At 47.7% G+C, this 14,100-nt stretch overlaps 1 protein-coding gene across 17 annotated transcripts in view; it reads right to left on the bottom strand.

Annotated features, from left to right (window-relative positions):
* PTPRT (protein tyrosine phosphatase receptor type T) overlaps nt 1-14,100 on the bottom strand; it is a 1,067,285-nt gene that overhangs the window by 669,885 nt on the left and 383,300 nt on the right. For all 17 annotated transcript variants that reach the window (XM_019458468.2, XM_019458472.2, XM_053890232.1 and 14 more), the window contains one exon: nt 8,307-8,481. In XM_019458468.2, the coding sequence (XP_019314013.2) occupies nt 8,307-8,481 (175 nt within the window). The remainder of the gene's footprint in view (nt 1-8,306; nt 8,482-14,100) is intronic.

Below are 14,100 nucleotides of genomic sequence, written 5' to 3'. Positions count from 1 at the left end.
CGGTGTGGTTCAAGGAAGAGGAAATGGGCCAGTGTGGCTAGAGAAGAGAATAAAAGGACAAATATGGGAGGTGGGGGATCAGGAATCAGAGAGACAGAGGGGCCAGATCTAGAAGCCATGTTAAGAAGCTTAGATTCTATTCTGAGTATGACAGGAACTACTGGAGGGTTTTGAGCAAGCAAATGCCACAATTTAATTTGTTTTCAAACTATCACTCAGGCTGCTGCATGGAGACTAGACCTCAGGTGGCACAAGGGTGGAACAGGGAAAGAGCTGATACAGTCATCCAACTGAAAGAGGGGGACCCCGAGCTTGGTCCTGTGTACCAACTGGCAAACTGACCTGGGAGCCAAATTCAGACCGCTGCGTGTTTTCATAAGTAAAGTTTTATTGGCACACAGCCACATTCATTCATTAACATATTTCCCATGGCTGCTTTTGCCACAGCAGCAGAGTTTAATGGCTGCAACAGAACCTGTATGGCCTACGAAGCTGAAAATATAGACTATCCTGCTCTGTATAGGACAGGTGTACCAACCCGAACTCAGGTGTCCACAGCAGAGGTAGGAGAGTGTGGCAGGGTTCTAGGTAGACCTAGGGAGTTGTTTACAGGGCAGAGGCCAGATTCCAGCCCAGGATCTTCTACCTCAAGCCCACTCTCTGACTGCTGAGCAAAACGGTGCCCCCACCCCCACCCCCAGGTCCCCCTGGCCTCTGAGGGCTGGCAGAGAACAGGAACGGATGCTCCCAAGTCCAGTTCTGATTATCGGCCTTGGAAGAGCTCCTGTGGCTGCCCAAGCTACATGCTCAGAGTGGTTACTGGCTCTGCCTCTTCTCCTAGCATGATGCAGCGGCCCTTCACAGCTGCGGTCACTGACCAGGCACAGGCCAACAGCTTCGGTCACTTTGGAAGCCTGCAGAAGCTGCAGGGTCTGGGTAGCAGAAACTGTTGGATCCCACGCTTCCCTCTCTCAGGCCTTACTTTGTCAGTGAGTGGGGGCCAACTTCCAACTGTCCTATCTGAATCTAAATGGCTGTGGGCTTTCTCCAAAGCCCCCGAGGCCCCTCCTGTCCTGTGCAACAAGTCTGAAGTACCAGGATATGAATACCCCAGGAACAGCCCTCGACCAGTGACTGGTGGGAGGTAGGGTACAAATATCCCAACTCTCTCACATCGTAGGAGTCTATGCTGAATCCTAGGCTTCCCCAATAGGAATGAGCTCTACATGGTCACCTGCTTGGAAATGCCTGTCCTCTTCACCTCACCTCCTGACATCCCAAACAAACCTCTTGCATTCAGATCCCTGCTGAGTCTGCTTCTAGGGATCCCAGTCCTGAATGCCCCTGATCTTCACTCCTCCAAATAGGCTGTGCCTTTTACCAAAGCCACCTGCCTGACCAGGGCTTTGCACGGGGCCATGGGAAGGGACCAGGCAAGAGGAGAACAGATGGATACAGAGGCCCAGCTTCACGAGTGTGTGCGCACTACTGTCCACGGAGCACGGGCGGGGGTTCCATCAGAGCCCCCGGACTCCTATGGAATAAAGCTTCAATTCTGTCTGGCACAAAGACTCCGAATATATCCCCCAGCCTATATCTGCAACCTCAAACATGTCACCCACTCATGTCTGAAAAGTGGCCCAGGCTGTCTCTGCTCAAGAGCCTGCCAGGCCAAGGAGCCAGCTCAGAGGGGAGCACTTGAAGAAACCTTCTAGGGCTTTTTCAAACTGTATCAACTGTCCCACCCACGATTTCCTCAGCTTACACCAATTACAGGGCTACTATATTGAATTTTGTTAAGAAATGTATACAAGAAAGAACGCAGTCTGAGGCACCAGCAGGCCTGGCTTTAAATCCTGGCTCCATCACGCACAAGCTGTGTGACCTTGGGAGAGCTACTGAACCCCTCTGAGCCTCTGTGCCCTCATTTGTAAAAGGGAGATGCTAACAGCACCTACAGAATAGGGTCATTAGTAGGATTAGTAACACAGGACAGTAGATGCTGAGCACAAACTAAATGGCCGTGCATTATAGGCTTGCATAATCTTCCCAATAAACCACGGGCCTACCACACCATCTGACCCAGAGCTGGGGCTCATTCAGCTCTCAAACAAATGAATGCAGGACCAAGTCTGCCACTCCAGCCATGCAGTCTCTAAACCAGAGGCTGTAAACTCAAATGCCTACAGAAACCAGACTAGTGATGTCAGCAAAATGGGCCACGTGAGTGGCAGTGGTCAACCACGCAGCATGTGCTCCAGAACCAAGGGGCCACACTCACCGCTGCTGCCACCGCAGGCTCCGTGTGGCCGACCTGATGCAACTCCATGAGATCTTTAAATACTCCAACAAAATGTTAGGAAAAAAGACAGTGCAACCCAATAAAGCATTTCTGCAACTGACTTTGAATAACAGGCTGCCTTTGGTGATCTCCATCGTATTTCCAAGAGAGATCTTAAATTTCTATCTTACAGGTTATTGTTCCTTTAAGTAGGACAAGGAAAAATGGACAACGTACTCGAGTAATATCCCTTAAAACAACAGTAAAATATAGGAGCGTCTGGATGGCTCAGTCAGTTAAGTGTCCAACTTTGGCTCAGGCTATGATCTCATGGTTCATGGGTTTGAGCCCCACGCTGGGCTCTGAGTCAACAGCGCGGAGCCTGGAGCCTACTTTAGATTCTGTGTCTCTCTCGCTCACTCTCTGTCCCTCCCCTGCTTGTGTACTCTCTCTCTCAAAAATAAGCAGTAAAAAACTTTTTAAATAATAGTAAAATATGATTACTGATGGTTACAGATATAACTGTGTGGGTATCCACTTTGTACTAGGATCTATACATGTATTGTCTCCCTCTCATAATGGATCCAATTAGATACATTCATCCCATTGAACAGATGAGGAACCTGAGGCCTAGGGGGAACACATAATTTGCCCGGAGTCACCCAGACGGGGGGGAGGAGGGGGCAGGACTGAAATTGAAGCTCAGGTGTGTTCACATCCAAAATCCCTACTCTTGATCCCATCAAGCTGCCCTGGTAGGAAGTCACATGAGTATTTAAAACAGAACATCAGGCACTCAGTGCTGGTATCAGACTTCTACTTCTGTTATATGGAGTTGGAAAACAGATTCAAAAATCACTGCCAGCAACAAATTTTTATCTTAGCAAATTTTCATCAGTCGCATACCTGCATAATGTGGACTGAAGACACCTATGTCCTTGGGATAAGCAAAAACATCTTGGAATCTAAGATAGGAGGAAATCCAGAAATGGGAAGAGAATAGTGCATTTGTGAGCACTGGTCCGGAACAGGCAGGTTGAGGGACTGGACTATCAATTGTGCAAAACCTCAATTATAGAGTAATCTAATGTATACCCAGGTACATTATCACAATTCAATAAACAGCTCTTCATTATTAAGTAATTCCAATTTGCTTTCATTTTGATCTGTGTTGCCCTGAGAATTTGATATTACCTACACTCAAATTAGGTGGTATCTTCTGAAGCGCTGATGCTCACAATCCTGGGATAGCAAATGAAGCACAAGCCAGCCAGCCATAAACACACCTATTTAGACAGAGACATTACTTGGCACGGTGCACACACCTGCTATGGACACTGTCAGAGGGCGCTCCACCCATCTCTGGGCACCCTTGGGCACCGAGGGACCCTGTGACCTCCCAAATGCAGGATGGCCTGAGTTCTGAACGAGTGCTGCCATGTGGTCAGATGGTTGAGCGCAAGAAGGACCAGCTACTTTTCCTTTCTCCCAAGATGCCTAGCTCACCAGTGGTGGACACAGGAGGGGACCTGGGGCATCTGACCTAACATGGACCCCATGACCCAAACCCCATGATCCATGACCCAAACTTGTCAACCCAAACAAGCCCACATGTCAGCACCCACTTTTATATCTCCTCCCTCCCTTTCCCCATGATCAGCACATGACTCTATGGGGAGAGACCACCAGTCTCCCTTTGCAGAGGAGGCCTTACATGACTTCTCCAAGGCCACAGAGATAGCAATCAAACCACCACTGGGTCATGCGTCCTATCCCCACACACCCACCCAGTCCTTCACCATCTCTTACTCTCTTACCTGGGAAATCACACGAACCACGACTGTTTATTTAACAAACACTTCTAAGGGCAACAAGCCAGGCACTGTTCTAAGAACTTCTACATCCATTGTCTCATTGAATCCTCTGGCTGGACACACACCACTCTGAGGTAGGTAATCCTACATCTCTATTCCCAGATGAGCCAGCTTTATTGGAAGAGGCTGATGTTCAAGGTCATAGCGCTGGGACAAGATAGGCCTGGATTTGAACCCATGCATCAGGGCACTTTCCTGTGTCTGAATTGGAATAAAATGAAGAAAACCTGGGGGAAAATGTGCCCAGGGCTGATTTTCCTTCTAGGACACGTGGCATGGCAGGGGTCAGCTGCCTCCCCCTCAGCACACACCATCTGTGTGATGTGTAAACCAGGAACAGGAAGTTACATTTGGGGAGCGCCATCCCCTAAGACAAGACTTAGCCCTTGAAAATACTTTCATCTTCTCAAATTTTCTCCATTTCCTGAAAGAAGATTTATGTTTATTCCTTTTTTTTTTTTTAACGTTTATTTATTTCTGAAGGAGAGAGACACAGAGTGTGAGTAGGGGAGGGGCAGAGAGAGAGGGGAACACACAGAATCCGAAGGAGGCTCCAGGCTCTGAGCTGTCAGCACAGAGCCCAACACGGGGCTCAAACCCACAAACCGCGAGATCGTGACCGGAGCCGAAGTCGAACACGTAACCGACCGAGCCACCCAGGTGCCCCTACTTTTTTTTTAAGTGCAAATATTTCTTTAAGTGTAAATATTTCAGTACTAAAGTATCTAGCCATCCTGCTCAGTCATGGCCAGGGGCTCCAAGAGGCCAGTGAGTCACAGGACACTTTCCCCCAGATGCTGCCTTCACATGGGTTCCTGGCCAGACATCACTGCTGCTTCTGGGTGTCCCCTGCTTTTCATTTTACTTGGCTTGGCAACCGTTAGCTATTTAGGAGTGTGTGGGTAAAAAGAATTAAATCCATTTCCCCTGGAATCTGGAAGGTAGTAAGTACTCCACTCCAGAGAGGAGGGGAGCAGTGATGGAGAAAGCAGGAGTTAAAAGGCCAAGTTAACAGCAGCTCCAGAGACTCTTGTCATGAGTTTGCATGCAGTCTGGTTGCCTTCAACACTGTTTTTGACATCATGACACCAGGTGCCAACAAGGTCACAACCCTGAGGCCGTCCAAAGACGGCTGAAATAGCATGAGCCAACACCCAGCGGAACCCCAGCTCTGCCCCTTAGGACAGTCTCTCAACCTGGCTGTGGTTGTTCTCCCCGCTGTAAAATGAATTAAAATAAAACTAAGGTATGGTGCCATAGTTAGGACTAAATGAGATCACGTATGTGAAATGACTTCTACATTCAAGGGGCTCAGCTTCTAGCTTGCCACCAACTAAAAAAAGGAAAAATAATGGTTGCTACAAACAAGTGCTATCCCAAAAGGTTTTCTTTGTTTTTCAAAAGTTTGAGAGAGAGAGAGCGAGAGCGAGCACGTGCACATGAGATCACTTGTGCTATTAGGGGAAGGGGAGAGAGAAGGAGAGACAGAATCCCAAGCAGGCTCCGTGCTGTCAGCTCAGAGCCCGATGTGGGGCTCGAACTCAGGAACTGTGAGATCATGACTCGAGCCAAGATCAAGAGTCAGACACTCAACTGACTGAAACACCCAGGCACCTGCCATAAAAGCCTTTCTCAAGATGTAGTAAGAGGGGAGCAGGTTGCAGAGAAGGCGCACTGTGAAGGAGACCTCTGAAGGAGGACACCCAGCACGTCCCTGAAAAGAGAACAGCGAGCGCTGTAGGTGAAGGCACTGGGGGCAGCAGGGCTCCCGGATCATAGTGAGAAACGTGGCCAGTGCACTGTTCCCACAGAAGCCCTAACCCCAGCCCATGCACAGCCCACAAAGGATCAATCACTGTCCCAATGAACCCTGACCACCCTTTCAAACCAAGGCAATGATGCTTCCCCATGGAGATGCCATCCTCAGTCCCAAAGGCTTTGGGACTTGGTAACCCACATCTCCTCCTCCACAACTGGGACGGAAAGGAAGAATAAACCAAGCATTTTCTGATTCCAATTGTGCAAAAAGATCAGAGTGCTACACTAGCTGCCCCACTCACTCATCCTGTTACCTCCTTACCGGCCTGGTGCCAGGCACCTGCAAGGTGTGGGCAAGGCCGTGGAGAGAAAGCATGAGCAAACACAGTCTGTTCTCTGGTGGGTCCCCACCGCAGAGCAGGAGGCTGCCACAGGAGGGATATAATGAACTTCTGCAGGGGGCGGCTCAGGAAATTACATATTCACCTAGTGCCTGAAAGGCCTGCAGAGGCCACTGTGTTACCAAAATCAATCTTATGTTACCAAAACAGCAGACATATGAGCCTAATGTGATTGAAATGATGCTTTCTTTTATGTATTAATGGCACTCAATGTCAATGATTTTAAGATGATTTTTCCCTCTGTTGATTGTTCTGTTCATGACTGCCTAATTTGTTGATCTTCAGCTTAAGTGTACATGGCATTATGGAGATGAAATGAGTTCCTGCTGAGGCCAATAACTCATTTACGCATCCATCATTCAATAAGTATTTTAAGGTTGAGCCTTTCGAAATGACCAACCGCGCAGGTCAAAACAGTTGAACGCTGGCAGTTTTGTATTTGGGCAAACTCAGCACTTGGGCCATGCCCGTGGCTAAGTCTGGGGACCTCATGAACCATGAACAAAATGAAAAATGCCTCGATTCTCACAGAGCTCGTCTTCTAAAGGGCAAGATGGAGAACTACCAAGAACATGAATAAAGGAAAAATAAAATTTTCAAGTGTGATAAGTACTTAATCACACGTACACAAGGTGACACGATAGAGAGCACCCAGCAGCACAAGGGCTGGGGACATTCTCTCAGAGAAGATGGCATGAGGATGTTCAAGCTAAGACCTGAATGATAACAATCGGTCAGCTGTGTGAATATCCATCTAGAGTCAGGACAGCCCAGGAGAGAAACTCTCAGACTATAACCCCCAATCTAGGTTCAGGCAAGGCTATCGGTTACGTGGGGTCCAGCAAATAGAGGTCAAGGCCCTCACCCGAACCCATACTTTGTCCCAGAAAACCAACTCAGGAGACTTCTAGGGAGTCGATCCAGGTTTTCACTTTCATACACCCTGGGTATCATTCTACAGCTAGCAGAAGATGAATAGGTTCATTATTTCATTCAGTAAGTTATGCTATATTAAAATTTTAATCGGTGAACATAATGCTGGAAAATGAGTACATCCATATGCTACTTTTTTCCAGGGTAAACTGTCAAACCACTTTTTGCAAAAGCAGTATTACGACACAAAGAAAAATCCATAAAGATGCTCATATTCTTTGGCCCTACCAACTCTACCCCTAGGGCATTTATCCAAGGAAATAATCTGGTTCAATGGAATAAAAATGTTCTCTTTTGGAAGAACTCCATTGAGGTGTTAATTGATGCACAAAGACAAGATAAAACAAAAACGAAAACACCTGGAATTACCTAAATGACTACAAATAGGGAGGTTTTAAGAAATGGGATGATTCACTTGATGAAATAGTATACAACCATTAAGCATTAAAACAAAGATTATATAGGCTTTCAAAAATAAATGTGATATCCGGCTCCTCGGAGGAAGCAGAAAAGGAAGCAATGTGCATATTTTAATGTAAAGCATGTCAACAATACCTCAAGGTGAACAAGAACAAGAAAATTGAAAAGAATTGAATCAAGGCCAGTAGGGTGGGGGTTATTTCAGAAGTCCTTCTGAAATATTGTCATTACATCGAATTTTCAATAAACAATCCCTCAGAAATAATTCTATTCTCTGAACACGGCAACAGAACACAACCAAAACACAAGGACATTGGCTCATTCTAACTTTAAATGCAAAATAAAGCCAAATTTGGAGATGTCTTCCATGTTACAGACCCACAGGCTTGCACAAGTGGACCTTATGAGTAAGGCTCAACTCGGAAGAATAATGCAAAATTCCATGATTTTACAGTAACTTCACTTCTTTCTTTGCAGAGTGTGGGAATGGGGGACTGGAAATCTTGTGTCCTTCAAATAACAGGAAGGAGCAGCAGGAGATGAGAACAGGCACCTCAGTTCCTTGCACCCTCTGAGGATGGGGCCACAGCAGCCCCTGAGATCAGGCCTGCAGGAGAAGCACGCGCTGGGGGCACTCACCTTTCACAATCAGCTCAGCGTAGTTGGACACACCAGAGCCGCCGTCAGAACGGATCACACAGCGGTACTTGCTCACGCTCCGCTGGGCAGTGTCCGCCACACTGACCGTGGCTGAGAAGCGTCTGTGGTTGACCACCCGGGTGACCATGAGGGCCGTGTCCCTGCCATTCCATTGCTGCAGGACAGAGGTAGGGAGGGGGGGAGAGCAGAAACCATATCATCACAGGGCACCAGGTGACCTCCGGCTGGGAAGCCCCAACTGTCCCCACACCCCTGGGGCCAAGGCTTTCCATAAGGAGGGGTCTCCGTGGCTGGCTTTTACAAGTGATCTAATGCAGGTATAAACTTCGTTAGGGAGCCGATTCAAGAATGCAGGTGCCTAATGGCAATACAGGGCACAGGCCTTCTCTCAACACCTTGGTTCCTTGCTTGGCCTGCGTCTAAGGTTGGCACTTGCCTGCCTTCCTCCCATTTTCCTTCATCTCTTAAGCAGAGCCCACAGGGTTCCCCCAAAGACAGATTCAGGTAGGTTCCTGAAAATATAGGCCCTCAAGTGACAAACAGCCTGGCCCCCAGCTCCATGGCTGGTGCCCTGATAACCACACACAGGCTATCTGTGTCCCCAGGCATGGTGTGGACGGGGGCTTCCTGGCACGTCTCCTCCTTGGCATTTGCTGTTTCCCCTGCCTGGAACCTTCTGTCTGCCTGGGGACACTCCCTCACCCTTAAAAACCTATGCTCAGCCCATCACCATCTCTAGCAAGTTCCCCTGTCATACCACCTTCTGGAAGCTAGTCACTGTCTTTTGTATGGTGCAAACCTTCCATGCATTTTTGCCTACACACGTTTCCCACTGGAGACTAGACTATGAGCTCCCCAAGGGCATGACTTTGCCCCTTGCATCTACAGCACTGTGCCCGACCTCCAGACTTGGTAACCGTTTCTAGAATCAAGATGGATGCACAAGCATTTCTGTCTGCACCATGCTACATCTCAGGTGTGATATTTTGAGTTTGAATGAGACCCTTCAACAGCAGAAAGTTAAGATAACTGGTAAGGCTCGTGCATGAGGAGGCAGCTTGTGTGAATATTTATTAAGCATCTACTATGAGCCAGACCCTGAATCTCCTTCTTAATCCTCCCAACCTTGTGTGACATGTGTATTACTTCTGCTCTTCTTAGCAGAATCCAAATGTCTGTGTGGCCGAGTAAACAGGCAGAGCCAGCAAGTCCCTTAGCCAGCTTTTCCAGCTTCAGGTCAAGCGTCTTTTCACCAAGACCCCATCCTCACTGCCTTTATTTAATTTTCTTTTCCCAAAGTAAAATTGAGTGCTTTAATTGTCTAGTTGGATTTCAGAAAACCTTAGGACTTATGGCATCTTCCATGCCCGGAAACTTCCATGAAGCGATCTTCACTTCCTGTCCAAAGTAAATGCTTCCAGCATACGTGTGACCTGCTTCCATCCATCCACGGACCCATCAGTGATGTCAGGACTGGGATATGAGAGAGGGTAGAGCTACTGTGCTCAGCTGTCCCAAGGGAATGAGATGGCAGGGGAGGGCAGTGAGCAAAAAGCCAAGAAACACAGAGAAACCAAGGCCTCGATCTGACCAGCTCCAGGCTGGACAGGGAGACTGCAGGTGATGGTTTTCTTCTTTTTTACCTTTTGGCATTCTCTGGACTTTCTGCCTCAAATATGGCTTTTATACTTGAAAGTAATAAAATAAGTGGGTTTTTTGTAAAAGCATGGCAGTGTGAGGGGCAGCCATAACCCCCTCCCATTCCAGAAAGTAAGCAACATGGCCGAATAAGAACGATACAAGGCATCCACCGAAGGGAGCACTCATCAGGGCTGAGTCTGCCCACCTCCTGCCGCATGCTCTGACACGCTTTTGCAAGAGTTGGAACAACCTGCTCACACCATGAGAACTGACCAGACACCAGACACAATTCCCTCTCCCAAAACAGTGCAGGGAGGAAGTAGAGGGCATTCTGGCAAATGCCAGGAATGTGTCCTCATTTGAGGAAACGTTGGCTGAACCCAGGGAAAGGCCTCAGAAGAGATGAGTCGCCAAAAAATTTAGCCCATTTTTCTCACTACTGAGCAGGCCCTTCAGACCTGGAAAGGGAGTGACAAGGCTCTGGGTATTTTCTAATCTAACTGACTTATATCATCATTAACACTTTGATCTCTTCTTTTCTTTTTTAAAAAAAATTTTTTAACGTTTATTTATATTTGAGAAGGACAATGCACAAGCAGGAGAGGGGCAGAGGGAGACGGAGAATCTGAGGCAGGCTCCAGGCTCTGAGCTGTCAGCACAGAGCCGGACACAGGGCTCGTGAGATCATGACCTATTACCTCCACTGTTTATGAGAGGAAACTGAGGCTCAGAGAAGCACCTACCTGCCTGGGCTGGCACAGCTTGCAAGTGGCAGAGCTGGGATCTGAAAGCAGGCCACCTGGCGGCAGAGCATGGCCTACAGATACCATGTGTTGTTCAGATGAGGGGTGACTACTCCCCACCCTTCACCCCCTCATTTCCAAATGTGGAAGAGGGTGGGTAACGGGCATAGCCAAGATCCATCTATTTGCCACCAATTTCTTAGCTGAGGACAAAAAAATAAAATAAAATAAAATAAAAAGGCACAGACAGGGTAAACAAAGGGATGTTGTGTGAGGGGGAACAAGCAAAAATGCATAGGTCCCGACAAGACAGCTCATCAGACACAGAGCTTTTCCTCCGACCTCCAATGTTTTGAACAGTGAAGAAATGTGGGGGGATAAGAAGGGAGACACCGAGAGCAAGGCCGGCACATGAACTCTACAGACCATGACTCAAGAGGTGAGTGGAGAAGGAAAAGTACAAAGAAAGAAAATCAACCTCAAAAGAATTATGGGAAACAAACAATGCCATTTGCAGGATTCACAAGGGCACAGGAAGTGAACAGTAGAATCAACAGTGTATAAAAACAGTGATGGGGGGAGGGGGGTTGGACAGGCGGATCACAAAAAAAGGCACAGATAAAAGGACAGGAGGAAGGCAAACTGACAAAGAAAACAGACACCAGACCAGGAAGCACCAGGTGAATAACTGGTACTCCTGAAGACAGAAGCTGAGGGAACGGAAATCAAATCATACCCCAACATCTATCAGCTCACTTTCCTGGGTGAAAATAAGACCTAAATCTTCAGACTGAAATGGCCTATTATCTACTTGATAGAATTTATGAAGATCACAACAATTGAGGTACACATTTTACTTCATAAAAATATTGGATGCTAAGGATAAAGAAGTATATAAACATCCAGGGAGGGGCCCCTGGGTGGCTCAGTCGGTTAAGTGTCCAACTTCGGCTCAGGTCATGATCTCACAGTCCGTGAGTTCGAGCCCCGCATCAGGCTCTGTGCTGACAGCTCAGAGCCTGGAGCCTATTTCAGATTCCGTGTCTCCCTCTCTCTCTGACCCTCCCCCCATTCATGCTCTGTCTCTCTCTGTCTCAAAAATAAACATTAAAAAAATTTTTTTTAAAAATCCAGGGAAAAAATGTGCTGATAAATAAACAAACAAACCAATCTGATATAAAACTCCTGGGCCACCATTGTTCCCTAAGCCCAGGCAGACTCTCTCCTGGATGTGGCTGGTCCCTCAGGGGTCACAGGTGAGCTCCCATGAGGCTAGGTACTTCAGAGAGAGGGCAGAGCTGGAGGTAGGGAAAGACAGGATAGGAAATGATAAGACAAATGCAAGCAAATGCCCAATATGTGCAGCCTTGGGTTGTGATTTCATTTCTCTTAGCTTTGATTTCTTCATACCTACGATGGATTTGATATTGGTGCCCCCTTTATGACATTATCATGATGGATAAATGAGAAGGGGTACAAAACAGCACATAAAGGAGTATTCTGGCGGGAGCAGAGCTCTCCAAATTAACCATGAAAAGTGGGTTACACAGGATAATGGCTCCCTAAAATGTCCATATCCTGACAGAGTGACATTAACTGACGGCTTAATGATGGAGGAAGGAGCCATGAGCCAAAGAATGCAGGCAGCTTCCAGAAGGTAAGGGAGTGAATTTTCCTCTAGAACCTCCAGACTGAATGCAGCCCAACCAATACCTCCCTGTAGCCCTGGAAGAGCCATTTCCGACTTCTCATCTCCACCACTGCAAGGTTATAAACCTGTGTTGTTTTTAGCCACTAAGTCTGCCTAATTTGTGACAACAGCAATAAGAAACTAACACAAACAGCAAAGGGCTGATTGAGTGTAAAACGTTCCTTTTTCATATTTAGTTCAAATTTTATTTTGCTGTAACCTCCAGGATTATTTACTTTTCTTATTAATGATGTCAGCTTCCAGCAGAACCAGAGAAGAAGAAGTGCATCCCCTGAATAATTCACATTTTTCTCTTTAGTTCCCGAACTACCAGGCTTTCTCCCATCGAAGGATAGGAAATTGCAGGTTGTCTTATAAAATCTCTGGAAAATAGGCCTTTTGATAATCACACTTGTCATATTGGGAGCAGACAATGGCAGGACAGGAATGGGCACGAGGGCCCAGAGCCATGATGGGAAATGGCACGGTGATGGACCCCAGGCAAGGAGAAATGAAGGTTAAGTTCAGAGAGATGAGCCCAGATGGAAGGGCAAGGAGGTGCTGGACGTCAAGACATGAGCAGCAACCCAGGAGCCGAGATCAGGAGAGATTCTAGAAGATCAGGCATTGTGACAAGCTCAGGGCCCAGAACACGGTGGCAACGTGGAGAAGGGACTGACGCAGAGGGCATACGTAAGCAGCACAGGTTGCAGTCACTGTCTCAGCCCCAGACACAGGCAGAAAAGAAAACACAAGGGGAGAAAACAAGAGGTTTCATCAAACCAGGAACAGACCCACAAGCAAATGAGCAGGTTTGAGTAGGCACAGAGAGGGATGGAGCGGCACGATGCCAAGAACCTGAAATGGACCTCAGCCCAGGGACAAGGTGGGAGAGTACATCCTCCCAACCAAGATGCCGGGTGCCATGTAAATGCACAGGCATACAGATGCTAGGGTGCTAGGAAAGAGGATGACAGAGAAGAGAAGCCAAAGTCCTGGGAAAAGCCAGACAGAAGCAAGGCATGGATGATGCTGGTGGAAGCCTGGGGAAGAATCTGTCAGACCCCCAGGTCACCACTCTCGCACGCTGGAAACTTTCTTTCGACTCCTATGGTATTTTGCACATGTAAATATATCCTTCCTCTGAAATTTCAGGCACACTTCCTTTCTTCCTTCAGACCTATGTCCGTTATTCTAACATGGAGTCATTTCCAGCCCCTCTGTGTCCGTGGCAAATTGGATAAATTTCCCAGTGAGCACTGACAGGGCTGGGTTTCCCAGAAGCAGAGTCTGAGACATGGTGACCTACCGAGTGTCCTGAGGACAAAGCGGGTAAAGGACACAGTGAGAAAAGGAGCCTAGCAAGAATGTTATCAAAACTTAGTCCAGCTTCAGCCTGACTCCATGGGACCTCGGGAGCCTTTAAATGTACCAGAGTTGATCCTAGCTTGAGGCAAGGAGCCAGGACTGGTAGCCCATGTCAGTCAGTCACTGGTCAGGACCTGCCAGGTGGGAAAAGGAGAAAATTGTTCCCATTAGCCCCAGGGCAGTTCTTTGGGGAAGGGGCAGCTGTGAGCCTATAGCAGCCAACTGCCCAGTGCCTTAGGACTGGGGGGTGCTGGCTCTTAAAGGACACCATCACAAACACCAATAGCATCCACTCTAACCCAGCACTTTCCCATCTCTGTCTCCTCCTATG

The sequence above is a fragment of the Panthera pardus genome, unplaced genomic scaffold (assembly GCF_024362965.1).
Source record: "Panthera pardus isolate Hobbes unplaced genomic scaffold, ASM2436296v1 HiC_scaffold_25, whole genome shotgun sequence".
Lineage (NCBI taxonomy): Eukaryota > Metazoa > Chordata > Mammalia > Carnivora > Felidae > Panthera > Panthera pardus.
The sequence above is the reverse complement of the archived record's forward strand: the minus strand, read 5'-3'. Positions and strand labels throughout refer to the sequence as shown.